Raw genomic sequence first — 27,423 nt, forward strand, 5'->3', positions numbered from 1 at the left:
GGAGCGTGGGTATGATGGACGGGGCGGAGCGTGGGTGTGAGGGACGGGGCGGAGCGTGGGTATGATGGACGGGGCGGAGTGTGGGTGTGAGGCTCGGGGCGGAGCGTGGGTGTGAGGGACGGGGCGGAGTGTGGGTGTGAGGGACGGGGCGGAGTGTGGGTGTGAGGGACGGGGCGGAGCGTGGGTGTGAGGGACGGGGCGGAGCGTGGGTGTGAGGGACGGGGCGGAGTGTGGGTGTGAGGCTCGGGGCGGAGCGTGGGTGTGAGGGACGGGGCGGAGTGTGCGTGTGAGGCTCGGGGCGGAGCGTGGGTATGATGGACGGGGCGGAGCGTGGGTGTGAGGGACGGGGCGGAGCGTGGGTGTGAGGCTCGGGGCGGAGCGTGGGTGTGAGGGACGGGGCGGAGTGTGCGTGTGAGGCTCGGGGCGGAGCGTGGGTGTGAGGGACGGGGCGGAGCGTGGGTGTGAGGGACGGGGCGGAGTGTGGGTGTGAGGCATGGGGCTTTCATGTGGACAGGGACCTGGAGTCCTGGGCGTCGCTCGGGCAGAGCCTGCACAGCACATCAAGGCGTAGGCCTGGGTGGCCTCACCTCTGAGTGGGGATGTATTGACTCAGTTTGGCTGCTTTGGGGCTGCGTGACCCAGTGCCAGTGGCAGAGCCTCTCAGTGCTTCAGTTTCTTTGTCTGTAAAACAGGAGGGCAATCCGAACAGCTGCCGTGAGGTTGCCAGAGTTGATTAGGTAAATTGTGTAAAGTAGTTGGACCAAGGCCTGACTCAGAGCACAGCTGTGTGACTCCTGCTGTCGGCCTGCCTGAGCGGTGCCTGTTCCTGCCTCCTGGAGCTGAGGAGGGTGCCCCGTGGGGTGGTTGTGCTGGGGGACATGTAGATGGTTCCGGGTTTTCTCTGTTAACAGCAGTGCTGCGGGGCCCGTGTATGCATCTGTCTCCACGCACTGGGACGCTGAGGAGTTTGCTGGCTTAGGGGACTGAGGGTGGCCGGCCTCAGAAGCCCTTCACAGGCCATGCTTTCCATGCCCCCAGCCCTATGGCCTGGAGGTGAAGGTGCGTGGAGTCCTCCCTCCTCTCTGTGGTCCCTATACGGCTTCGTCGGCAGGAGAACAAAGCTGTTCTGTTCTTTGAAACCCCACCTCGCTTCCCCTGAAATTTCTCTGAACCCAGGCGGAACCTTGGGAGCACAGAACGTCCCAGAAACAGCCTGGCAGAGCATCAATGGGATATGTGGGAGGGCCTGGCCCCTACCTTTGGGAGCAGGAAGAAGTGCTGTGGTTTCTCTTGAGGCAGGCATGACACATGCTAAGTGAGAGGAAAGGGTTGCTCGGCCAGTGCAGACGGACAGACTCCAGCTCTTGGCGGTGCAGATGGACGGGCTCCAGCTCTCGCTGGAACCCTTTCCTACCTTTGCTTGCTGGGCACACTGGGTGCTCTGAGATTTGGAGACGTCCCCGAAGACTCAGGCCCTCCAGGAGCCTCCCTGAACCCACATGTTCTTCTTGGCTACTCTCGCCGCCGTCCTTTAGGATTTGTTTTTCAGCGAGGGAGCTGGCTGGCTTGGACTCTAAAGCAGGGTGTTGAGTGTGTTTCTGGGGACCGTGCTGTGCTCTGCAAGTGCTGGTTCAGCATCCTCACAGACCCAGCTGCCCTTGAGTGGATTCCAGGATGCGGGGAGCGCCCTGGGCTTCGGTGATGTCTCCCAGGCTTGGTGGAAGCTTCTCAGTGGGAGGTGGAAGCTTCTCAGTGGGAGGTGGGCTGGCTGACCCGAGGTTCCCGAGACACACAAGGGGTCTCTGGCCTGCCCTCAGAGGGCTGGAATGAGGACAGGACCCCAGGTGCTTGGGAGCCTCCACAGTTGCAGAACCAGATGAATGGCCTGGGGGCATCCCTTCCCACAGGGTCCGGCCTGTGGTTCCTGGGAGCCCCCACTCCAGCCTCCTCCAGATGCCATGGGGCGCCTGCTGGTTTAGGACCCCTTAGCCAGCTCCATCTGTGGCTGTGGGCTGGCTCCCGGCACCCTGTACCCACACTCTCGGGGTCAGCTGTCTGTGCGGCCTGATCAGGAGGCCCCCGTGTAGCTTCCCTAACGCCGTCTCTGTGGCTCAGGGGCAACTCCCTAGGGAGTGAGGGCAGGCGTGACTCTCCCCTGCACTGGGGCCCTACCGCCTGCTCCCCTTCCCTTGCCCCCGCCACGCTGTGCTGCTGGGGAGTGAGGCTGGTGCGTCGTGCACCTGCCCTGGGTGCCACAGGAGCTGGTGGTAGGACAGGGGACTCGGCCTCCTCCACACAGCCCCTCAGCCCCTCTGGGCTCCCGTGCCGCCCACTGTGAGTACAGTGCTCATGATGACACTGTCTATTCCACAGACCTCGACGGAGCTGGAGGCGCTCTTTGTTTTTTGAGTTTTTTTGTTGTTGTTTTTCCTTTTTGTTTCCCCCCCCCGTCTGTCTAATGGCTAGAGGTGCTTATGTCTCAGCAAACTCACCTCCAGGAAGCATTTCACTGGACCTGATCATGCACAAAGAAAGACTTCTACACGCGCCACGGGCCTCACGCATCGTAGGGGCTGTTCTGCTCCGGGCACCCTGGCTCCAGGACTGCGCTCCCCGGGCTGTCTGGGGGGCCGTGTTGTCCTGTTCCTCCTGCCATGTGGCCCATCGTGCGTGCCCAGGACGCAGCTCATGCCCTGTGTGACGGGCCACGTGAGCCCAGCCACAGGCAGCCCTGCGGACACTCGGGCTGTTTCCACTTTGTGGCTGTTGCGAGTCTTGCTGCCATGAACGTGTGTCTAGACGTTTTGGGGGGAGACATGTTTTCAGTTCTCCAGTGCGCACCTAGGAGTTGGAGGTGGGGTCACACAGGCTGCAGTTTGTTTGGCAGGGAGCTGGGATGATGCTGCCAGGGAGCTCATTCGCGACTCTGCCCAGGGTTTTTTTTTTCCTTTTTCTGTTTTTTTTGTTTTTTTGTGAGACAAGGTCTCGCTGTGTCATCCAGGCTGGAGTGCAGTTGTGTGATCGTGGCTCACTGCAGCCTTGACTTCCTGAGCTCAAGAGGTCCTCCCACCTCACCCTCTTAAGTGACTGGGTCTCTACAGGTGTGCACGACCACACCCAGCTAATTTTCCTATTTGTCATAGAGACAGAGTCTCACTTGCACTCACAGTGGTCTTGCACTCCTTGGGCTCAAGCGATCCTGCCCCCTCAGCTTCCCAAGGTGCTGGGATTACAGGCGTGAGACTCCGCGCCCAGTCTTTTCTTTTTTCTTTTGTAGAGACAAGGTCTCTGTCATCCAGGCTGACGTGCAGTGGTGCAGCCAGTTCACCACAGCCTTGACCTCCTGGGCTGAAGCGATCTTTTTGCCTCCACCTCCCGAGTGGCTGGGACTACAGGTGTGCGCCACCACGCCCCCCTCCTGCCCAGATTTGTTACTGGGGTGGTCACATGGGCAGCTTCTGCCTGGGATGGACAGCAAAGCCAGACTCCTGGCGGGGACATGAGTGTTCCACATAAGCTGCTTCATTGGTTCCCTGACGCCCATCAGGCTGGGGGATGGGAAAGCCGAGCCCCCAAATGCCTGCAGAGCCCACCTGGTGCAGGCCTCGCCGCCTTGGGGCTGCTGCTCGCACTTCTGCACCTTCCCCCGACTAGGCCCCTGTTCCTTGAGGCCACACCACACCCCCATTCATTTTTCCATACTCTTGAGCTGTGCCTCCCAAGCCCAGGGCAGCCAGGCTTGGCAGAGCCTCTGCCTTGAGGCCAGCATGCCTAATGGCCCGTTTGAGAGGATTTCCTGGAGCTTCCTGTCTGAGCTTCCTGGCCTGAGGGCATTGGGAAGGAGCCTGCGGAGCTGGAGGTCAGCGGGTGGACAGGTCGCGCTGTCCTGGCTTTTGGAGTGTGGAGCCGGAGCGGGTGGGACAGGTGACCTGCTGCTGGGCTTGGTGGTCCCTGCTGCAGGGAAGGGGCAGCTGGTGTGAACGCAAGGAGCTGCAGGACTGGAGAAGGCCAGGGCCAGGAACCTGCCGATGGACACCAGCGAGGGGCCAGGCACGGCCCAGACTCCCTGGCCGACTGGGGTCAGACGGAGCGCCAGGCTCCTTGGGCTGCCCAAGTTGCCGCTTGTTTGGCCTCTGTTTTTTCGTCTGTAAATGAAATGAGTTCTACACAAGATCCAAGTGCCCTCCCCTGTTTGAGAAGGTTCTTGTGGGCTCTGGGCTCATCCCACCTCCCACAGTGGGCAGGAGGCCACCGAGAGGTGCAAGACCATGCGCCGTGTTTCGAGAGGAAGCTGGGCCTCAGAGGAGCCTGGAGCCTGTGTCTGAGACCCGGCCAAGTGCTGGACGTCTCCCCTTCCTCACGGCTGTTGTGGCCGAATTACATCCCCCCAAATTCTCATGTTGCAGCCTTAACCCCAGCACCTCAGAGTGGGACTGGATTTGGAGATGGAGCCCCTACAGAGGTCATCAGGTTAAAAGAGGCCATCAGGGCTCTGGGTGGGCCCTGATCCAAGCTGATTGGTGTCCTTATAAGAAGATGAGATGAGGACACAGACACACACAGAGGGACAGCGCCATGAGGACATGGGGAGTCGATGCTGTCTGCAAGCCCTGGGGAGAGGCCTCGGGAACCAGCCTTGGAGACGCCTTGATCTTGGACCCAGTGCCCAGGACAGTAGGAGAATTGGAGCCGCCTGGTTGCAGTCCTTCCCGATGCCACCCTGCATGGGTCCATTCTCACACTGCTAATTGTTGGGAAAAGGGCTTGTGGGGCGCCTGTATAAACTGGCCATAAAAATATGGGACAATAAGTTGTGGAAAGCCACAAGAGATCTCTGAGGAGGAAAGCCTCCTAGTTGCCATCATGTTCCTATGCTCAGAGCGAGACCTGCTCTCTTATCTGTAAACACGGTGTTCAAGGAGAAAGCGTTGGAATGTGGACAGACGTGCAGGCTGCTGGTTAAGCCGCTCCCACTAGCTACTCTCTGATAAGTTAAAGATACGCTGTTTGAGCACAAAGGAGATTCCTTTAAACTGCTATTGCTATAGATTACGCCTGTGACGTACTGCCTCCCTTTCACCGTTTCGCCCTGAACGTCTGCTTCTTAGATCTAAGTGATTGTACCCAATAAATAGTGTGGACACCAGAGCTCGGTGCCTTTCGCAGCCTCCGTTTTGCAACTGGCCCCCTGGCTCCCACCTTTATGAACTCTTTTTTTTTTTTTTTTTGAGATGAAATCTCACTCTGTTTCCTAGTCTGGAGTGCAGTGGCGTGATCTCTGCTCACTGCAAGCTCCACCTACCAGGTTCATGCCATTCTCCTGCCTCAGCCTCCCAAGTAGCTGGGACTACAGGCACCGCCACCACATCCGGCTAATTTTTTGTATTTTTAGTAGAGACACGGTTTCACCGTGTTAGCCAGGATGGTCTCGATCTCTTGACCTCATGATCCGCCCGCCTTGGCCTCCCAAAGTGTTGGGATTACAGGCATGAGCCACTGTGCCCAGCCCCACCTTTATGAACTCTTAACCTGTCTGTTCTCCTTCCTTTCTCACCACGGGTGGTGTTGAGGCTGGTCCCCAACACTAATAAGGGTGTACCTGAGACTGGGTCATTTATAAAGGAAAAAGGTTTAATGGACTCACAGTTCAGCAGGGCTGGGGAGGCCTCAGGAAACTTACAGTCATGGCAGAAGTGGAAGCAAACACGTCCTTCTTCACATGGCAGCAGAAAGGAGAAGTGCAGAGTGAGGGGCCCAGGGTTTTAAAAGCCCCTTAAAACCATCAGCTTTTGTGAGAATTCAGTCCCTATCACGAGAACGGGATGGGGGAACCGTCCCCATGGTTGAATGACCTCTTGCCAGGTCCCGCCCACAACGTACGGGGATTATGGGAACTACAATTCAAGATGAGATTTGGGTGGGGACACAGCCAGGCCATGTCACCTCCCCAGGAAAGGAGCACAAGTGCAGCGGTGGTGAGTCCCATCTTGCTTGGAAAGATATTCAGAATCCGAGGGCAGACAGGACCAGGAGGGACCATTGCTCGCCTCCCTCTTCCTACCCCTCATCCCAAACCCCGCCCCAGCCTGGCAGAAGCCTCCCCAGGACACACCCTGTACCAGAGGGGCAGGCTGCTGTGTGAGGCACTGACCTTGCCCTCGGTGGATACCCCCTGCCCCTCCTGACCCGCAGTGACTGTTAACCCGGAGTCCATCTGGGGCTTGGTCTCTGGCAGACCCACCCCTCAGTGCGTCTATTCTGGTGTCCCGGGCAGAGCACAGGGCAGGCGCCCCCAGATGCACACCCCAGATGCCGCACCGTGCCTGGAGCATTGTTTCTGATGGAAGTCTCAGTACTTTTGCGCCACGCGTGCTCCCGTGCGATGGCTCCTGGGGACAGCCAAAGGAGTCCCTTCAAGCAGGAGGGCCCTCAGGGGCAGGAGCCATGGAGCCGTCCTCTGGTGTGGGAATTCAGGGGATCTTAGCCACAGGGCATGGCGCGTGGGCTCAGAGCCGGCCGTGACCTACCAGTGCGTGATACTTGGACTTTGCTGTTGTAGGAATCCATACGTCAGAGTTTTCCTTATTTGCCGAAAAAGGCATGCGTTACACGATGATGCACGTGGGAGGAGGCCAGAGGCCCCTCGATGTGAGGCATGGCGAATGTGGGGTATCCATGGTGGACCCCACCCTGTGTGGATGGCTGCCCCCTGACCGTGCTTTGAGCTGGAGCTGTGGTCGGGTCCCACAGTGCAGGAAGGGCTCCCAGGGGGCTGGTGGTCCCCTGCGTGCAGGAAGCCGATGTGTCTGTCCTCACACGTTGATATGCCTGTCTGCCTGGGGTGGACACTTCACCCTGGCTACCCATCAGGCCAAGGGCAGGTTGTATACACCTGGGCTGAGGCCTCTTTCTCTTTCACATTTGTCTCTTGCGCAGAAGTTGATCTAAGTTTGGCTCTAATTGCACCTTAATAAGCTTGTTGGGGTGGGGACGTAACAGGCCTTACCTGCCAGGGTGTCCAGGTGACAGTGGCCGGTGGCCGAGCACCCCGGCCTGAATAGCTGGGAGCTCGTGCAGGAGACTCTGGCAAACAAGAGGCTGTGGCGTTGTGGGGAGATCGTAGCCGGGGCATTCTGGACAGCAATGGGGGAGCAACACAGCTGTGAGCTGGTGTGTGTCTCCGCACACCCCACCTGTACCTGGGACGCAGCTCCCACAGGAACTGGCAGTGGGAGGGTGGGGGCCACTGAGGCCGTAGTAACAATCCCTGACAGTGTAGGGTCAGGGGGCTCACGGGGTCTTGAGGTGTCCAGTCTGGACAGCTGTCGGGACCTGCCAAGCACTGTGCCTGGTGATCTCCTGCGGGCCTTGTGCCAGTCCACGGGGAGGAGCCGTCCACCAGGCAGCCTCAGGGAGAGTGGGCGGGTGTTGACGGAGGCCCGTGACCGCATGGCTGGCCCCCTTGTGTCTGAGCCCCGATGGTTTCCTCTGCCTCTAGGCTATGCCCACTGGAAGGGCCAAGTGCTGAATTCAGATGAGCTGCAGGAGTTGTACGAAGGCCTGAAGCTGAACAACGTGAATAAATATGACTACGTGCTCACAGGTGGGTGCCGCAGCGAGCTGCTGCAGGGGTCTACAGACCCCGCTCCAGCCAGGGTGGGCTCAGGGAGGTCCAGAGCACCCCCACCCCGGGCCCATCTCGGGTCCCTGCTCCTTCAAGGAGGGCCTCGGCGTGCCCAAGCCACCATCACACCCCCGGTAGCCTGGGGGGTCCTGGCCATGCCGTGCCTGCCTGGACAATGACTGTCCTGGCTGTGCCAAGTCACCCCCACTCCTGGGGTTCCGGTGCCCAGGGGAGGGTGCAGGCAGGGTGTTGGGAACGCTGACCGGGGCAGGACAGGTGGGTGGGACACTCAGGTGACGGGCTGCTACCTGGTACACTGGCATTCTTTGTCAACTTTCTGATTAAACAAAAATTGCATTTCTATACATGTTTATTATTGTAATAATTATTATTATTACTATTTTTGAGACAGGGTCTCACTCTGTGGCCCAGGTTGGAGTGCACTGGCGCAGTCATAGTTCACTGCAACCTCAACCTCCCGGGCTCAGGTGATCCTCCTGCCGCAACCTCCCAGGTAGCTGGGAGTAAAGGCATGCACCACCACGCCTTTTTTTTTTTTTTTTTTTTTTTTGTAGAGACAGGGTTTTGCCATGTTGCCCAGGCTGGTCTCGAACTCCTGGGCTCAAGCCAGCCACCCACCCTGGCCTCCCAAAGTGTTGGGATTACAGGCATGAGTCACTGCACCCAGCCTGGTTTCTACATTTTTAAACGGTTAGGGGAAGCACTTAACCTCCCAAAGTGTTAGAATTACAGGTGTGAGCCACAGTGCCCGGCCTCTCTACGTGTCTAAAGGTCATATATAAGGCCAGGCACAGGGGCTCAAACCTGTAATTCCAGCACTTCAGGAAGACTAGGAGGGAAGCTCGCTTGAGGCCAGGAGTTTAAAACCAGCCTAAGCAACATAGTGAGACCCTGTCTCTACAAAAAATGTTTTAAAAATTAATTAGCTGGGCATAGTCCCAGCTACTCGGGAAGCTGAGGTGGGAGCTTGAGCCTGGGAGTTCAAGGCTGCAGTGAGCTGTGATTGAACCACTGCACTCTGGACTGGGGGACAGAATGACACCCTGTGTCAAAATAAATAAGACTAAATTAAAGTGTCATATGCTTGTTACTGAAAGTAGGAATATAAACAAAGGAAAGATTACTCCTTCACCTCTCGCCCGTGGGCTCGTTCCTGTGAAGCACGGCGTTTCTGTTGGGAAATGCTTCGGGGTCTGCCCTCGGTATCTTTGGACTGTGGGGACACCTCGCCTGCACCCACCTCCCTTCCCCCAACCCTGAGCACTGTGGGGATTCCTCGCCTGCTCCCGCCTCCCTCCTCCCAACCCTGAGCGCTGTGGGGATTCCTCGCCTGCTCCCGCCTCCCTCCCCCCAACCCTGAGCGCTGTGGGGACACCTCGCCTGCACCCGCCTCCCTCCCCCACCACCCCTATGCAGGGTCTGCTGGTGCTTCTCTTTCTTTGTGCCCTGGTTGATCGTGGTGAGTCTCCTGTTTTCTGAGGGTAACCTGGGTTCTCCCCCTCAAGGTTATACGAGGGACAAGTCGTTCCTGGCCATGGTGGTGGACATTGTGCGGGAGCTGAAACAGCAGAACCCCAGGCTGGTATACGGTAGGCAGGGGCCCACCCTCGGGTCTGGCTGGGTGGCCCCACACAGGGTAGGGCTGGTGTAGGAACCCAGTTTTCAGATTCCTTCCTGGGCTGGGGTCGCCGCGAGAGACCACTTGACACGGAAGTCACAGCGGAGAGATTTATTGCTAGCGCGCTAGGGTCCTATGTCCAAAGTTGGCCACAGGACCCCGAATGCTTGTTACAGACAGTTTATAAAGGCAAAAAACCACAAAATTTTACAAAGCTTGAGGCGCAAGATGATTGGAGCAGGTTATGGCCTGAGCGAGATGTCTTACTTTAATTGGTTGGTTTGAACCTGGTTTGAACCCGCGCGGGGTATTTCCCGGACTTGTTCTTCTGTTTGAGTTCCAGGAATATGGGTGGGTGTTTTAGATAGCCACACGGACATCAGGCGGGTGCTTTAGATGGCCACCCGGTCGTTGGGTGGGTGCTTTTAGATAACCACCTGGTGTGGCTTTTCTAAGCTTCTAAGTTTCTAAGTCTCTAAGTCTCTGAGCTTCTAAGTCTATAAATTTCTAAGTCTCTAAGTTTCTAAGCTTCTAAGTTTCTAAGTCTCTAAGTTTCTAAATCTATAAGTTTAAAGGTTTCTAAGTTTCTAAATCTATTTTCACTGGCGTGGGAGCCCGGAAAGGGACGTCTTAGCCTCCTTCCTCATCTGCACCCCTCTATGCCCCACCTCTCCGGGCCAGTGAGCTATGTCTGCCAGGCCTCTGAAGATGTGGCCTGCTGAAGTCCACTGGGCTGGAAGCGTTTGCGGGTGACCTTGGTGTCTTGTGTGGCTGGTGTGAGACAGGAAGGGGTGTCAGTGTGCTCATATAGCAGGGCTGCTGTGTGAAGGCCTGGGGCCCAGGCAGCACTGTTGTGTGACTCCACTGACCCTAAAGGCGGAGGGGGCAAGGGGCCACACCCAGGCAGGGCCAGGCTAGGGAGTGAGGACGGACAGGGTCACACCCAGGCAGGGCCAGGTTAGGGAGTAGGTGAGGGGAGGGCCACACCCCAGGTAGGTCCAGGGCTAGGGAGTGGGGGAGGACAGGGTCCTACCCAGGCTGGGCCAGGCTAGGGAGTGGCTAAATCTTTGGGGCATCTGCCTAGATCGATCTTTCCTTAGAGGCCAGGCAGTGCTGGGTCCATCTTGCCGCCTGGGAGAAGGGGCAGCATCACCCAGCCTTGCAGACAGGCTCTCTCTGAGGCGCAGGTCTCCCGGGTGGCCGGAGGGCAGGCCTGGCCCAGCACATGGTTTGCCATGCTGTGTACTGTTGCCCAAAGGGAAAGCGCTTGTCGGGACAGATGTACAAGGCCCGGATTGTGTGTGCTCGAGGCCAGGAAGAGGAAGGGAGCCGCTGCACCTGCTTGGGTGACAAACAGTGATGAATGTCACCTCACAGCAATTAGGATGACTGTCATCAAACACACGGAAAATAGCAAGTGTGGGCGAGGATGCAGAAACCCTCACGCACAGCTGCTGGGAGTATCAAAGGGTGTGGCCACAGTGGAAAACACGTTGGCAGTTCCCCAACAAGCGGAACACGGACACCACATGACCAGCAATTCCGCCCTGTGCATAAATCTGAGATAGCCTCAGACGGATGTGCGTATTCCCACGTCTGTAGCAGCATTGTTCCCAGTGACCAAAGGTGGATACAGGCTGTGTCCATTGATGGCTGACAAAGAAAATGTCCGTGCATACAGTGGAGTATTACTCAGTCTGGAAAAGGAAGGAATTTCTGACACACTCTGCAGTGTGGATGACACTTGAGGACATGATGCTCAGTGAAAGTAGCCAGACACCAAAGGACGACTGTTACATGATTCCATTATCTGAAATATCCATGATAGGCCAATTCATCGAGGTAGAAAGCAGACTAAGGCCTGGCATGGTGGCTCACACCTGTAATCCCAGCACATTGGGAGGCCGAGGCAGGTAGATCACTTGAGGTCAGGAGTTCAAGACCAGCCTGGCCAACATGGTGAAACCCCATCTCTACTAAAAATACAAAAATTAGCCAGGTCTGGTGGCGTGCACCTGTAATCTCAGCTACTTTGGAGGCTGAAGCAGGAGAATTGCTTGAACCTGGGAGGCAGAGGTTGCAGTGAGCCGAGATTACACCACTGCACTCCAGTTTGGGTGACAGAATGAGACTCTGTCTCAAAAAAAAAAAAGTAGACTCGACATGACCAGGGCCTAGGGCAGGGGGAATGGGGAGTGAGTGTTTAATGAGGACAGAGTTTCGGTTTGGGAAGGTGAAATGTTCTGGAGGTGGAGAGTGGTCGTAATTATACAACAGCAGGAATGCGTTTAATGCCCTTGAACTGTACACGAAAATATGCTTAAACGGGCAAAGATTATGGTATATATTTTTTACCACATTAAAAAGTTAAATTAAAAAAGAGAAGATATCTACTTCCACTTGGCAGCTTAAAAAAAAAAAAAAAGAAAGAAAAAAGCCAAATGTGGTTGTTTATGCCTGTGTTCCGAGCACTTTGGGAGGCCAAGGTGGGAGGATCGCTTAAGCCTAGGAATTCAAAACCAGCCTCAGAAACATGGTGAGAACCCATCTGTACAAATCATTTAAAAGTTAGCTGGGTGTGCTGGTGCATGCCTGTGGTCTCAGCCACTTGGGAGGGTGAGGCAGGAGGATCCCCTGAGCCTAGAAGATCGAGACTGCAGTGAGCCATGATTGTACCACTGCACTCCAGCCTGGACAACAGAGCAAGACCCTGTCTAAAAAATAAAAGAAGAAAGAAATGTTGAGGGTTTCATACTTGTCAGCTGTAGCCTTTGCTGATAAGATGTCCTTGTGTCTCTGCAGTGTGTGATCCAGTCTTGGGTGACAAGTGGGATGGCGAAGGCTCGATGGTGAGTAATCTCATGTGTGTGATTTAAAAGTGTGGTGAGTGGAGCTATTCCTGTCCAGCCAGAAGACAGGCCCACGTCTCTTAAGTGTCTAACTTGGTGGGACTTCTCTGTCCAGGGGTAAAAAGACAAACCTTGTTAGGAAGGAAAAAGGGGACCCACATGTTTTCTGTAAAGTGCCCGATAGTAGATAAATGTTTACGCCTTTGCCGGCCGCACGGCTCTGCCACAGATGTTTGCATTGGAGCACAGAAGCAGCCACAGGTAAGAGGTGTACAAACAGGATGACCTCTTCTCCTCTCCTCTCCTCTCCTTTCTTTTTCTTCTTCTTTTTCTTCTCTTTCTTTTCTTATTGAGACGGAGTCTCACTCGGTCACCCAGGCTGGAGTGCAGTGCCACGATCTCAGCTCACTGCAACCTCTGCCTCCCAGGCTCAGGCAGTTCTCATGCCTCAGTCTCCCAAGTAGCTGGAATTACAGGTGTGCATCACCACCACACCCAGCTAAGTTGTGTATTTTTACTAGATACGATTTCACCATGTTGTCCAGGCTGGTGTGGAACTCCTAGCCTCAAGTGATCCACCTGCCTTGGCCTCCCAAAGTGCTAGGATTACAGGCATGAGCCACCATGCACAGCCATGCATGACTATTTTCTAATAAAATTTCATTTGCGGACACTGAAATTTGAATTTTCCATAATTTTCATGTGTCACAAAATGTCATTCTTTTTTTTGACTTTTTCCCCCTAACCATTTAAAAATGTAGAAACCAGGCTGGGTGCAGTGGCTCACGCCTGTAATCCCAGCACTTTGGGAGGTGGCTGACTTGAGCCCAGGAGTTCGAGACCAGCCTGGGCAACATGGGGAAACCCCACCATCTGTAATCAAAATACAAAACAATGAGCTGGGTGTGGGGATGCCTACCTATAGTCCCAGCTACTTGGGAGGCTGAGGTGGGAGGATCACTTGAGCCCAGGAGGTGGAGGCTGCAGTGAGCTGAGATCGCACCACTACACTCACTCCACAGAGCAAGACCCCATCTCAAAAAACAAAGGAAATCTAGAAACCACTGAGCCCGTGAGCTGTGTAGTAACAGCAGCAGCTGCAGCCCACAGACCTGGACATCAGATCAAGTGGATGGAGAACAGATCCACTGTGACCAGTCCAGAAGCCTAGAATTTAGAGGCGGAAGGAACCCAAAGGTGATCCTGCCTGTGGGTTTTTAACTCAGCCATTCAGCGCCCAGGCGATTTCAGTATCCGCCTTCTTTGTCGTTGTGTCTAGTGTGTCTGTTTGCTTGCTGTACGTTCACTGAGCACAGCGGGCTTCTTCACTGGCACAGGGCACGCCTGTGCCTGTGCCCTACCTGCCCCGCTGGGTCAGTGGTTGAAGTCAGGATATCTGTTGTTGGGCCTCTAACCGGGTGGGGCGGGCTGGTCTGCTCGGCGTCTGTCTGTCCACTTTCTCCCATGCTTGTTCTCTGGAAGGTTCCCTGCCCTGCGCCCATCCTGCAGGACCCCAGCTTGCAGCTCTCTGCCTTCCCTTCATGGTGCTCCCTGGCGTGGGCTCTGCCAGCCCTCAGCAGATACTCGTGTTTGGATCACAAAGAGTTGGGGCCACTGTCCGGTTCAGTGCAGCGACGGGATCTGGCCCCTTGATTTTGATCACATTCATTTTCCTGAAGGAGAGTGGCCTGAACACGAGCTCCTATCTCAGATGGGCAGTCACCCTGTCTCTCCCATTTCCCTGAGGTTAAAGGGGTGTGCTTGGGCCTACCTACCCAAAATGGGGCTCTAAAGAGCTTTCCTTCCATTTCCTGGCCTACGGATCCGGGACATCCAGGTGCCACCCACCTATCCTTAGTGCCTCCTAAGCCACGTCTGAAGCAGCGGCCGGTGCGTGACCACCTTGCGTGCTCTGAGCACCCGGTGCAGAGGTGCCTCCTGCGGGGCCTCCGATCTCCAAGGGCGGTTTCTGGGAGCAAAGTGAAGTGAAGGGATTGGAAACTCAGGTCACTCAGCCAGCAGGGACTGGTGAAGTGTTCCATAAAGCCTGTAAAATTCTTCCGAAGCTTCGCCCTGGCTCCAGCTTAAATTTGATCACTAAAGAAAACTCTGTGTTGCCTGGCACGGTGGCTCAGGCCTGTAATCCCAGCACTTTGGGAGGCTGAGGCGGGTGGATCACCTGAGGTCAGGAGTTCGAGACCAGCCTGGCCAACATGGTGAAACCCCATCTCTACTAAAAAAATACAAAAAAGTTAGCCAGGCGTGGTGGTGGGCGCCTGTAATCCTAGCTACTCGGGAGGCTGAGGCAGGAGAATCACTTGAACCCAGGAGGTGGAGGTTGCAGTGACCCAAGACCACGCCATTGCACTCCAGCCTGGGCAACAAGAGCGAAATTATGTCTTAAAAAACAAAACAAAAAATCACGTGTTGAATTGTTTGTTAGACAACTTAGACAAAAACAAGTAGATGAAGGGTGCGTTGACTCAGCCAGGAAGAGCTGGCGGGTTGGGCTCCCAGTCGCAGATGGGCATGGCCAGCGCCCCCTAGCCCTCCCCAGATGACCAGGGCCGCTCCATCCACCCGTCAGGTTTCCCTTTTCTCGTCTCCCTCCTCCCTCCTCCCTCCCTCCCTCTCTCCTTTACCTCATTCTCCTCCCAGACCCTCTGCGGGGACCCACTGTGCGGCCTGAGTCCTCCCTCGGCCCCTGGAGCACTTAGGGTTCCCCACGCTAGTGTGCCTCAGCCACATGCTGCCCCTGTGGTGGGAACAGCTTGTCTCTACAGTTGGTCGGCCTGGCCCCTGAGCCTGGACTTCAGGGGGCTTTTTAGGGAGCACTCTGTGGTGGGCTTCCCTCCGCGCCCCCTGGCATGCTTCCCTCCCAGTGACTCAGCCTCTCCTCCTGTCTCCTTTGTTCGCCAGTATGTCCCGGAGGACCTCCTTCCTGTCTACAAAGAAAAAGTGGTGCCGGTTGCAGACATTATCACGCCCAACCAGTTTGAGGCTGAGTAAGTCATTTTATTTTATTTTACTTCATTTTTCAAGACGGATCTCGCTCTTGTCGCCCAGGCAGGAGTGCAGTGGCACAATCTCAGCTCACTGCAACCTCTGTCTCCAGGGTTCAGGCGATTCTCCTGCCTCAGCCTCCCAAGTAGCTGGATACAGGCGTGAGCCACCATGCCCCGCTAATTTTTGTATTTTTAGTAGAGATGGGGTTTCACCATGTTGGCCAGGCTGGTCTTGAACTCCTAACTTCAGGTGATCCACCCACCTCAGCCTTCCAAAGTGCTGAGATCGCAGGCGTGAACCAGGGTGCCCAGCAGAGTAAGTCATTTTAAATGGCAAATGCTACCAGTCTTTCCCCAGGGAGAGCTGCAGAGAACATGCCAGAAGGGTCTCCATTCTGCCCTCGGGCTGCCTGTTCTGCTTACAGAGGGGTCCTCAGGAAGGTCCTGCCGCGGGGCAAGTGTGCCGTGATACTAGAGCAGGATGTGGTGGGGGCGCCTGGGTTGGAGAAGTCCCTGCCCACCCGGGTCCCAGGCTCACATCTTCCCTTTGGTGGCGGCAGCCATGGGCGATGGGGAAAGTTCTCTTGCCCCTGTGCCTTCCTGAGCAGCAGGGCCCCTGGGAGAGGAAGGGGAGGGCGACTTGGGGAGCTGTAGGCTTGTCTGGGCCACCACAGTGGAGGGAGGGTGGGGGCAGCACAGGCAGCCAGGTCACCTGCCACCCTGTTAGGGGAAGAGGAGTGTGTTGGGCCTGCCTGTCTGATACCGAGTTTGAAAAGGTCTTACTCTGGGTGCATGGCCCCCCAGCTGAAGAATCAGACGCCAAGGGGAAGCCCCCAGCACCCCAGTGCCATTAAGAGTGGAGCTGCCTGTTGAGGAGGCTGGTGCCTGTCATAGCTTAGCTCTACCTGGCCCTGAGCCACATCCCGAGTCTCCCATTCACGCAGGGGTGGGAGGCGCCTGGACTCTTGGAGGCCTGGGATCTCTGACCTGGGCCTGTCCAGACTCGGTGGTGGCATCTCACTCGAGGCCCCTGAGCCATGGGCAGCCCCTGCGTGCATTAATCGTTAGCGGCTGTATGACTTTGTACGGACGTCAGTCACCCATGCTGAGACCCTGCACTATGGCATGGCCTTAAGTGGGGGCCGTGGCTGCTGTCCATCACCTTGGTTACGAATAAACAGCAGCCATGATTGGGCCTTGCCTGGCTCCTGTCATATGAGTGTCCCCTTTAGAAGCAAACCGCACATGTTGCAGAGGCCCCGGCCCATGGTGGCCAGTGGACGAAGAGCCTGTGGGGATGAGGCTTTCCAGAGCCGCTGTAGTTTGGGAAATGTCAGCACACAACCTGGGGAAGAGAGGCTCACCTGTCCCCGCCTGCCTGCCCCCGCCTGCCTGCCCCCGCCTGTCTTCCAGGTTACTGAGTGGCCGGAAGATCCACAGCCAGGAGGAAGCCTTGGCGGTAAGGAGGCCCTCTGGGGCCTGTGCGGGGCAGATGTGCCACTCAACGGTGGGAACGGGAGACGGGCTGCCTGAGTGGCACCATTGCGTCATTTGTCCCCAGCAGTGACTGAACCGTCTGTACCAGTCAGGGGCCTCCAGAGACCAGCAGATATGTGCGCGTGTGTGTGCATGTGTGTGTGCATGTGTGTGCACGTGTGCGTGCGAGTGTGTGTGTACGTGTGTTTGCGCCTGTGTGTGCATGTATGGGTGTGTGCGTGTGTGTGCATATGTGTGTGTGTCCGTGTGCATGTGTGTGCGTGTGTGTGCATATGTGCGTGTGTCCGTGTGCATGTGTGTGCGTGTGTGTGCATATGTGTGTGTGTCCGTGTGCATGTGTGTGCGTATGTGTGTGTGCATGTGTGTGTGCATGTGTGTGTGCATGTGTGTGCATATGTGCGTGTGTGTGTCTGTGTGTATGTGCGTGTCTGTGTGTATATGCGTGTGTGTGTTCGTGTGCATATGTGCATGTGTGTGCGTGTGTGTCCGTGTGCATGTGTGTGCGCATATGTGCGTGTGTGTGCGTGTGTGTCCATGTGCATGTGTGTGTGCGTGTGTGTGTGCACGTGTGTTTGTGCGTGTGTGCATGTGTGTGTGCGTGCGTGTGTGTGTCCGTGTGCATGTGTGTGCGTGTGTGCATATGTGCGTGTGTGTGTGTGCGTGTGTGTGTCCGTGTGCGTGTGTGTGCATGTGTGTGTGCGTGTGTGTGTGAAGAGATGTTGCAAGGCGGTGGCTTGAGCTGTTTGAAGGCTCCTCGGCATGTTTGGAATTTGCAGGGCAGGCTGGAGGCTCGACACAGGAGCAGATGCAGCCGCCCAAGGGGCAGTTTCTTCAAAGTCCTTTTTCTCTGGGACTTGGGGACCGTGGGTGTCATGCTAGCATTGAGCCTTGGTTGAGTCATCTTAGTCTGTTGGGGCTGCTGTGACAAAATGCCTGAGACTGGATGATTTATGAAAAACGGAAGTTTTGGCCGGATGCAGTGGCTCAACACCTGTAATCCCAGCACTTTGGGAGACTGAGGCGGGCAAATCACCTGAGGTCAGGAGTTGGAGACCAGCCTGGCCAACATGGTAAAACCCCACCTCTACTAAAAATACAAAAATTAGCCAGGCGTGGTGGTGCACGCCTATAATCCCGGCTACTTGGGAGGCTGAGGCAGGAGAATCGCTGGAAGCCAGGAGGCGGAGGTTGCAGTGAGTTGAGATTGGAAATTGCACCACTGCACTCCAGCCTGGGCGACAGAGTGCGTGAGACTCCGTCTCAAAAAAAACGAAACAAAACAAACAAACAAACAAAACAGAACTTTGTTCCCCACAGTTCTGGAGGCTGGGAAGTCTAAGGCCATGGCGCCGGCAGGCTCAGGGTCTGGCGGGAGCTGCTTTGCCGCCCAGACTGCGCCTTGTTGCTGCATCCTCATGTGTGGACGGCGGGGGGCTCGAGGACCCCATGCTGCTTTCTCCAGCTCTTTCATCAGGCACAGAGAAAGGGGAGGCCTCGTGACTTAATCACGCCCCAGAGGACCCCCTGGGAATATTGCCACATGGGTGCGATGTTTCAACATGCATTTTAGAGCGGACACTGTCCGACTGCAGCAGGAGTCCACGTGCTTGGGGCTGCGTTCCCGAACAGCCTGACCCTACCCTGAGTTTTGTCTTCACAGCCCAGGGGCCTGGTCCTGGGAATGGGCCACTGCAGCGGCCACTCCTCCCACTCGGGGGCCTTTCGCTGACCTGGTACTGGGCCCTGGGGCTGCAGAGTCAGCTGGCCCTGGGGCAGGGTCCAGATTCTGCTATGGTCGTGTGCTGGGTAGCGATGCAGCATGTATGTGTGTGTGCATGGACGTGTGTGTACAGCACGTGTGTGTGCATGAATGTGTGTGTGCACGTGCGCACGTGCGTGTGTGTGAAGCACATGTGTGTGTGCACGTGTGCTGCCTGCTCTGAGGCAGCCGTGCAGTGGAGACAGTTTCCACAAGAGTTACAGAAAAACCAACGTACAGAGGGGCCAGCTCCTCCCCACTGCAGGACAGGCATGCATCTGTCCACTTACCTGTCCAGCCCCCAAGGGGGAGGCCCTCACCAGTCACCTGCGTGGACCCACACAGTTTGGGCTGACAGTTTGGGGAGGATGGTGGCTGACCAGGTGGCTGTCTCCCCTCTGGGAGTGGCACTATTGAGAATGGGCTCTGGGGGAGTGGGGTGTGGCGGCCCCGGGGGAGTGGCGTGTGGCGGCCCCGGGGGAGTGGAGTGTGGCGGGCCCTGGGGGAGTGGCGTGTGGCGGGCCCCGGGGGAGTGGCGGGCTCTGGGGGAGTGGTGTGTGACCGGCTCTGGGGGAGTGGCGTGTGGCAGGCCCCGGGGGAGTGGCGGGCTCTGGGGCAGTGGCGTGTGGCCGGCGTGGCTGACGCTCCCCATGCCACTGCCAGGTGATGGACATGCTGCACTCTATGGGCCCCGACACCGTGGTCATCACCAGCTCCGACCTGCCCTCCCCGCAGGGCAGCGACTACCTGATTGTCCTGGGGAGCCAGAGGAGGAGTAAGTGCCCCCCTTATGCACCGCGGCCTCCTCTGCTCTTCCCAGAGGAAGGCGTCCTTCAGGGCTTCAAGAATGTTTTGGGTTCAGTAGCATGAAAATTATGCCTTACCCAGCACTGGGATGACACCCCCATTTTACAGGCTCTTGGAGGTCGGATGGGATTCCCGAGACCGCACAGGTTCTGATGAATGGCCTGGCTGGAACCCGCTTCCACAGGCCCAGCATCATAGGCCTCCCTCGAAGCTGGGCCGAGTCCCTGAGTTCACTGGGAGGACGCGTCCGCCCAGCTGTGCTGATTCTTTACACAGATACCACCGGGTTGATTTTCTCTGAACAGTGTGAAAATGACACACAAGGCTGGGGCCATGCCCTAAGCTAGTGGCCACAAGTTCACACCCATGGCCCTGTGAGAACAGTTGTGGCCTCCTCGCCGCTCTCTCTCTGTTTGGACATGGGAGCCTTGTGGGCACACATAGGCACAACTGCACATACACACAGGCGCACACACACGTGGACATGGATATACGCACACATACATGTGGACACGGGCACACGCACACATGTGGGCACATGCACATGGACACATGCACACACATACACGGACACATGCATACACGTGGGCACACACAGGTACATGCGGGCACACACACATACACGCAGGCACGCACACACACACGCGGACACACACATACTTGGATGTGTGCAGACATCTCCTAGTTCTTCACGCCGTTGTTACTCTCGGGAGCTGCACAGCGACCCCCAAGGCCGGCCTGGCTGTGGCTCTCTGAGGCTGCAGTCTTTCCCTTGCGGTGGTGGTGGGGTCCCCATGCAGGCCCAGAGCCCCTGCAACCTGAGCGAGGCCACCGTGTGCTCTGCCCCGTGACCCTCCCTGCTGCTGTGCCCGGGAAGACCAGGGACGGGGAGGCTGGCCCTGGCAGAGGAGCGGCAGATCTCAGTGACCTTGATCTCAGTGACCTTGCCCATCTTCTCCCCCTAGGGAATCCCGCTGGCTCCATGGTGATGGAACGCATCCGGATGGACATTCGCAAGGTGGACGCCGTCTTTGTGGGCACTGGGGACCTGTTTGCTGCCATGCTCCTGGCATGGACACACAAGCACCCCAATAACCTCAAGGTCAGCCACACCACCGCTCCCCTCCTCGCCCACTCCCACGGCACCTCGTGGGGAGCAGGGTATGAGAGTCCTGCTGGGGGGGTCCCTGCTGAGCTGACAGGGCCTGGCCCTGAGTGCCAGCCCCAGTTGTGGGGCAGGGCAGTAGCTGGGCCGTGGGCTCCGGAGTTGCACCTGTCACCCTCAGATCACCTCCCATCTACCCTTATTTGGGACCTAGGGATGATCAGAGTCTGGGGGGGCTCAGGTGAGAGATGCGTCAGAACAGACCCATGGGGGTCCCACCTGAATTCAGATGCCGTCCGCCTGGCGTTGACGCAGGGCTGTGGGGTGCATGGAGCTGTTGTGTCCTGGTGACCTGGGGGCTGCTGCGGAGGAGTGGCACCCGCAGCGTTTCCCACAGTGTGACCACGGCAGTAACCTGAGGGACTGAAAGGCCAGAGCCACCCATCGGGGACAGTAGACGGGAGGCTGAGGACAGGGTCCAGGCAGGTGTGGACAGTAGGCGGGAGGCTGAGGACAGGGTCCAGGCAGGTGTGGAGAGCTCTTTCCCAGCATTGTCGGGGTGTCTGCCTGCTTTACAAGTTTGTGGAGATCGGGTGGCCTTGCTTAGACACTGGGCGGAGTGGGTCTGCTGGTCGACTGGCATGGCAGGTTGGGATGTGGGGTCTCGTGAGCCTTTCTTGTGTGTCCCATGGTTAAGCACACAGCTCAGTGGGGACAGAGGAGTTTCGCTGCAACTGTGGCGCTCAGATTCGTGACCTCCTGTGCTGCGTGCAGCAAAGTTGCATTGTGGCCTTGGCGGGTGGTTTTGTCAGCCGAGTCCTCAGACCCTTGGAGTGTGTCTTCCTACAACACTCTCCAGACCCCTGCTGTGCTCTGAGGTGGTCCCCAGCCCCTGGGCTCAGCCCCCTAAACTCCCCTGGGTGCTCCCTGCTGCGTCTGCAGTGGGTTTAGGTAGGAGGGAGGGGCCTGCCATCCCTTTGAAATGTGGGGCAGGGCGGGGATGCCATGGGAGTGGCAGGAGGAAGACAGGACGCCTCTGTCACTGTTGGATGCGCCGGGGAAGGAAGAGTTCAGAGGTCAGGACCTGCAGGTGGCTCTACCTGTCTTGTGTTTGCTGGGCCCCTCAAGGGGCCACGTGTCCCCCAGGGTACACCTCCTCCCCAACAAGTCAGTTTCAGCTGAGTGTCCTGGTGTGTAAAATGGAAGAGGTGGACTGAGGCCCTTCGCCTCCCATGGGACTAGCCCTCTGCACACTCTGAACTGGAATACACAGCCCCTTCATTCCGTCCCTTCTGGCCCCTCAAGGGCAATTAAACAGGGCCATTAAGTAGGCCTGCCGTGTTTAATTGGTGGCGCAGAGCAGCGGAAACCTGCCAGCTGGTGCCCTGAGGAGGCCTCGCTGCTGAGCCACCCAAGGTCACATTCTGGGTTTGGCCAGCCCAGGCTTGTGGAGTCAGGGAGCGAGTTCGCCATGCTTCCCCAGCACCTTTGACTCTGAGGCATCACCGAGTGATGACTGGCCAGGCTTCCAGCAGGAGCGCTTCCCCCTGTAGACTTGTTATAAGGAGTTAATTCTGGGCACTCTTACCAAGCTCCTGCTGCCTGCCAGGTTCTATGCAGGTCACGAGGCTGTCCCTTCTGTGAGCCATCTCTTGTCCAGAGCTGGTGACTAGGACCAGGCATCCGCTCAGCCCTCCAGGCTCTCCGTGGTGGACAGTCCGTGGCCTGTCCTCCAGGACTCAGCACGTGTGCTGGCAGAGCTGGCTCCCCGGTGGCTCGGAGAGCAGGACGGCCTTTGTGTTCACTGGAAATCCCCTCCCGGCAGCAATGGGCACGTCGGGTGTCGTGCGTGGGCTGGGGCACAGCAAGTCTGTCGTCCCTGCAGGTGGCCTGTGAGAAGACCGTGTCTGCCTTGCACCACGTTCTGCAGAGGACCATCCAGTGTGCAAAAGGTACGGCGGCCAGGCTGTGTGGGCTGCGTGGGCTGCGTGGGCTCCTGTGTGGGCTGTGTGGGCTGCATGGGGTCCTGAAGTGGGTGGGAGAGAAGAGCCGGCACGTGCTGGTTTCGAAGGTGTGACTGGTGTCTCCTGCTGGTGTCGCCTTTGAGAGTGGGGGCAGCAGGCAGCAGTGGGAGCCCCTCTGAGATGGGAACTCTGCCTGCCCCGCAGCCCAGGCCGGGGAAGGAGTGAAGCCCAGCCCCATGCAGCTGGAGCTGCGGATGGTGCAGAGCAAAAGGGATATCGAGGACCCGGAGATCGTCGTCCAGGCCACGGTGCTGTGAGGGCCGCGCCGCTCACCCGTGACGCACAGCGCGTTGGTGTCTCCATGTTTGTCCCTGTGAAAACATGTAACGTCTGCCTTAGAGCCATGACCGAAACTTGATATTTTTTTCTTTCATGAGTGTCCGGCATCTGCTGGTCTTCATTGTGAAATGTGCCAGTCGTGCTTTGTGAACATAACAAAGCGGTCACAGAAGTTTGTGATCTGAAAACCCAGCTCTCTTCCCCACAAGGCTCCTGGGCCTCCGGGAAGACAGGCCCCTGTTTGCCGACTCAGAGGTGTTCCATGTGGGAGGGTGAGTGGGTGAGGCCGAGCCCGCTGCGCCTGGAGCCTCGAGTGGGCCCTGGCTGCCGCTACCACACCGGGGCCATGTCACACGTGGACTGGGCCTGGGTGGCCTCTGTCTTTGCATCTCTGAGAAGGAGTTGGGTGGTAACTGTTGGGGTCAGAAAGAATTCTGCCTGATATCTTGACTGTCATTCTGATCATAGCCTCTTTGTTCCTGCACTTGAACTTTTGTTTCTTACTTGGCTGCTCGTGTAGTCCCTGGGGATTTCAGATCTTAGGCTGTTGTTTCACCGTATGGAAGGGTTGATGTGAGCTTGCTCGAACGCACACAGGGCAGCGACAGGGACTTTCCCAGACCCCAGCAAATTCAACGGTCCGCAGACCTCTCAGGTATCCGCAGGACCTCCTGTAGCCCGTGGCCGTCTTCCAGGAATCTGCTGCACGACATGAGGAAGATGCTAATGCAGTAAGGTCCGTGCTGGGCCGAGAGCAGCTCTGAAGCTCCAGAGAGCCACCCCGTCAGGTTCCTTGTGGAAGCTCCCCTCATCCATGCTGCAGCAGACTGAGCACTGCACATTTGCCACGTGCTGCCCGTGACAGCACATCAAGCCACAGCGTTTGTAGACAGGACAGAAGGGTGCCCACTCCCTGCCCCTACTGGCACGGCAGTTCCCAGGCCCTTGGGCAGGCTGGGGTGGTGGCAGAGGCTACAGCACCAGCTCTGACAAGTTCCGTCATCCTCTGCTCAGCAGTGACTTCCCTGGCCCCACTTTGCCCAGAGTTTGGGGTCCCTCCAGGTATAGCTATAGGCAGCAGTGCCTATCTCTGGCCTGCCTTGATTTCAACCACACCCCCATAGCCCTGCACCCCACCTCTGGGGCATGCAGAGGTTTGTGTCTCCGAGGAACCCACAGCTGGAGAGAAATAGGGAGATGCAGGAAGTGGGGGCCCATGGGGCCCCTAGGAAGCAGACTCTCCAAGGGGTACCCCCACCCCACAACCTTTCCCACAGACGGGCCCCTCCCAAAGCCCACACCCTCCTGTGAGACCATTCCAGTGTCTTCTAGAAAGACTCGCTTGCCAGGAGTGCGTTCTTTGTTGAAAAATGCCCTAAGGCGAAAAGAGGCAGGTTTATATGGAACCCCCAACCCCCGTCCCCACTCTTCCCCACTCTGTTCGTTCTGAATGTCTTCATGAGCGTACGTCAGGGCGCCCGGCTCCCTCACCTCAACCAGTGAGTCAGACACAGGTTTCCCAGCCATGTTTCCTGGCTTCGAGGACACGGGTGGCAGACCCCTTGCAGCCCAGGGCCACTGGTCCCTGCAGGGCGCTGCCTCACCAGCAGGAAGGAGGAAGGCTGTGGCCGGAGCCTGGCGGGGAGGCGGCCTCCCGCTGTGTGAGTGCAGGGGTCCGCCAGAGCCACCTGGGCCTCCGTAGGGCCTTCAGCTGGAAATACTCTGACTGCCAAGTGGAGACCACGGTGTGTGCCACATTGCCAGCCACCAGGAAAGCATTTCTTTTTCTTTTCTTTTTTTAAACACCAAGAGCACATACAGCACGGGGGAGAGAACCTGAATGCCTCTTCTGTGAGCTGGTGAAAACCCAGCATGAGAACGCAGTGTCAGGCCCCTTCTGCCCGTGCAGTGGGTGTTACGGGCGGTGTGCCCTGGCGAGCAAGCTTTGATTCTTGGTTCTTTGAAGCTCGTTTCAGAGGCTGAGTCCCCACATCAGCTTTAGTTCTTGGACTTCCCTATATTAAGCAAGAATTAGGAGAATGGCTGTCCCTGCAGGTGCCTCCTGTAAATCCTGAGCTCTCTGGCGCAATCCGAAACTTGTCCTCTGTTTTCTTTGGCTGTGTCGGCCGAGCCAGGAGAGGCCTGGGCAGTGACTAAGGAGAAAGAAATCAGGGGTTTCTGAGAGCAGACGGTGGCTTTGCGGGTGCAGGGCTTTTGTGGAAATTGTCAGCCTCTATGGGAAAAGTGTCCGGCATCCTCTCCCCAGACTGCCTGCTGTCACCACAGAGCTGCTGTTGCCTGCCTTGCCCACGGCCCATTTCCATCCGGGCATGTTCGTCTCTCATGACTTGGGCAGAGGCCCCCGGTGGTCCTGAGTTTCAGTTTCCCATCCAGGAAGGTAACCATGGGCATTGGCAGTGGGTTTCCATATGGCTTGGATCCAAATTAGAATTGATCTTTGTTTTCACTTTCCATAGTTAATAACGTGGAAAATAATGGGAAGAATTTACTTTAAGGTGAGAGCTGTATTGGTCCAACATTGCCTGCTTATTGTCAGGGTACAGAATTTTAATACTTTCTTAATCCAATTTTTCAAAGTTCTCCTTGTAGACCATAAGGATGAATTCCACGATAGGATCCTTTTTAAAATCTATTTTAAATGGTTGTCTGGTCCTGCCGAGGTCATTATGTGCATCTGCTATTTTTTCAATACACGTAAACAGGTACAGCGTGATGCTTCGTTTCTTGTCCTGTTCTTAAGCTCGTTAGAGCCAGTTTTGAAACGTTTGGTCTTACGTGGACGGAGGCCGGCTTGGCTTAGCCGTGCTGATGAGTAGGTGAGGGACGTCTCCATCTTGAGGTCACCAGGCAAGAGAGTTGCCTGCACCAGGTGGGAGGCCAAGCTCCTGGGGTAACAGTCCTCACTGCCACCCGAGGTAAGAAAGTAAAAACGATGTGGTTGCGCTCAGGCCTCTGTCATGCCTGGTGTCAGAGAAGGCAGAGCCCACAGTAGGGTGCAGGGTACAAGGCCCTGGGAGGGCGCCGGCCAGGGAAGGTGGTATAGATGGCTCTCAGATTGCTGGGCCCCGAGCAGCTCCCCGCCCTGCCCATCCACCTGCCCTGGCTTCAGCCTCGTTCTCTCTTTAGTTTAACTGTGTGAAAAGAGGAGGTTGAGAGTGTTCTGGTGACTGGAGCTCTTCTCCTTGTCTTTCCTGCCTTCTGATGGGGCCACCTGTGTCGGGGCAGCAGGGTCCATGTTTATGCAGATCGGAGGTGCCCCTACCATGTGGCCGCACTGTACTGTGCTGCCCGGGTAGCCAGGAATCTGTCCGTCTCTCCCCTGCCGCCCGCCTGGTCTCATGGGCCTGCTTCACACACCGCTCCCTGTGGATTGCCTGCCTGGGCCCAGAGCAGGGGAACTGGAGTTTGTGAGTGAGCAGAGCATGTTACGTGCAGACAGGGAAACGAGAACTTTGAACCTGGCTTTCTGAGTCCAGGGGAGAGCTGCGTGGCCCCCAACACCACTCTGCCACCAGAGGGATGTGCCTGCTGAGCCTTTTCCTTCCACACCGCCTCTGGCTGCCAGGCCAGCGGCTTCCACTGAGACTCCCTGGAGAGCCGGCTCCCGTGTCCATCCACCGAGCGCTCAAACGGATGCCGATGACCAGGGCCGACGGGGAGCCCAGAAGGACCCCAGGCCCTGGGTAGGGTGGTTCTGGGAGGCCAGGTCCACTGCCCGGAAGTCTGTCAGCCCTAAGCCAGGGAAGACTGGAGCTTGGCCTGGTGGGTCTGGGTGGACGCCACTCCCCCTCCGGACTCCCTGCACAGGGGAGGCCTGAGCCTCTGTGGCCCTGTAGCCGTGGGCAGAGCTGGGCCTGTCCTGTGTTCCTGCCTGGCAGGTGCAGGTGCTGGCCATCTCAGGCGGAAGGAGGTGGGAATCTTGGATTTTTTTTTTTGAGATGGAGTCTTGCTCTAACACCCAGGCTGAAGTACAATGGTGCGATCTTGGCTCACTGCAACCTCCGCCTCGCGGGTTCAAGTGATTCTCCTGCCCCAGCCTCGCGAGTAGCTGGGATTACAGGCGCACGCCACCACGCTTAACTGATTTTTGTATTTTTAGTAGAGACGGGGTTTCACCATGTTGGCCAAGCTGGTCTCGAACTCCTGACCTCAGGTGATCCACCCAACTCGGCCTCCCAAAGTGCTGGGATTACAGGCGTGAGCCACCGCACCCAGCAGAATCTTGGAATTTTTATAGACAGCACCTCAGTTTCTGACTCCAGCTGCGTACCTCCTGCCTCCACCAGCAGGGGTTGCCACCAGGCCAGAGCCAGGGCCGGGTCCCTGCGTCCATCCCCCCGGTAGGATGGACATGAGCCATCCTTTTAGGGGACTTTTTTCAATGTGCGACTCCTCTCTGTTAGGTGGGAGGAGCCGGTGTGTGTGGCCTGTGCCATGCTCAGCAGTGCGTGACTGGGCTCTGTGTGTGTCCCCTGTCCCTGCAGGGCCCAGCAGGCATCGTAGCGTGGCAGCTGTGTCCAAGCCACTGCCCGGGCATCCCACGACCCGCCAGGGTGCACGGTCACTCCCACTGGGGGCTTTCTGTCGCGTGTGTGTCTCCTGTCGACTCTGCACTTCGTTCTCAGAGCAGGATGTTTCCTGTTCTCAGTGCGTGAAGACACTGGTTTTCGATCTGCGTCTAAAACCACTTTCCTGCCTTTCATTGTAACACAGTGTGTTCATTTGTTTAAAACAGCGTTTAATGAGTAATTTAGATCTGACTGGTCAATATCTTAAAACTTTATATTAATAAAAAGTTCTTCCTGGAATTTTTC

General features: G+C 57.0%; 1 protein-coding gene and 1 long non-coding RNA gene across 5 annotated transcripts in view; both read left to right on the forward strand.

Annotated features, from left to right (window-relative positions):
• PDXK (pyridoxal kinase) overlaps nucleotides 1-27,417 on the forward strand; it is a 43,454-nt gene extending 16,037 nt beyond the window's left edge. For 3 of the 4 annotated variants that reach the window (XM_007969544.3, XM_073010931.1, XM_007969539.3), the window contains exons 3-11: nucleotides 7,499-7,603; nucleotides 9,151-9,234; nucleotides 12,066-12,112; nucleotides 15,032-15,117; nucleotides 16,531-16,576; nucleotides 19,037-19,148; nucleotides 20,146-20,282; nucleotides 22,171-22,237; nucleotides 22,454-27,417. In XM_007969544.3, the coding sequence (XP_007967735.1) occupies nucleotides 7,499-7,603; nucleotides 9,151-9,234; nucleotides 12,066-12,112; nucleotides 15,032-15,117; nucleotides 16,531-16,576; nucleotides 19,037-19,148; nucleotides 20,146-20,282; nucleotides 22,171-22,237; nucleotides 22,454-22,566 (797 nt within the window). In that variant the 3' untranslated portion in view covers nucleotides 22,567-27,417. The remainder of the gene's footprint in view (nucleotides 1-7,498; nucleotides 7,604-9,150; nucleotides 9,235-12,065; nucleotides 12,113-15,031; nucleotides 15,118-16,530; nucleotides 16,577-19,036; nucleotides 19,149-20,145; nucleotides 20,283-22,170; nucleotides 22,238-22,453) is intronic. The other variant, XR_012090937.1, reaches the window with a different exon arrangement.
• On the forward strand, nucleotides 502-7,487 carry LOC103219603 (uncharacterized). The gene has a single exon (XR_012090938.1). It is a non-coding gene; the product is annotated as an uncharacterized lncRNA (long non-coding RNA).
• Nucleotides 27,418-27,423: the final 6 nt, after the last annotated feature.

This window comes from Chlorocebus sabaeus, chromosome 2, assembly GCF_047675955.1.
Source record: "Chlorocebus sabaeus isolate Y175 chromosome 2, mChlSab1.0.hap1, whole genome shotgun sequence".
NCBI classification, from domain to species: Eukaryota; Metazoa; Chordata; class Mammalia; order Primates; family Cercopithecidae; genus Chlorocebus; species Chlorocebus sabaeus.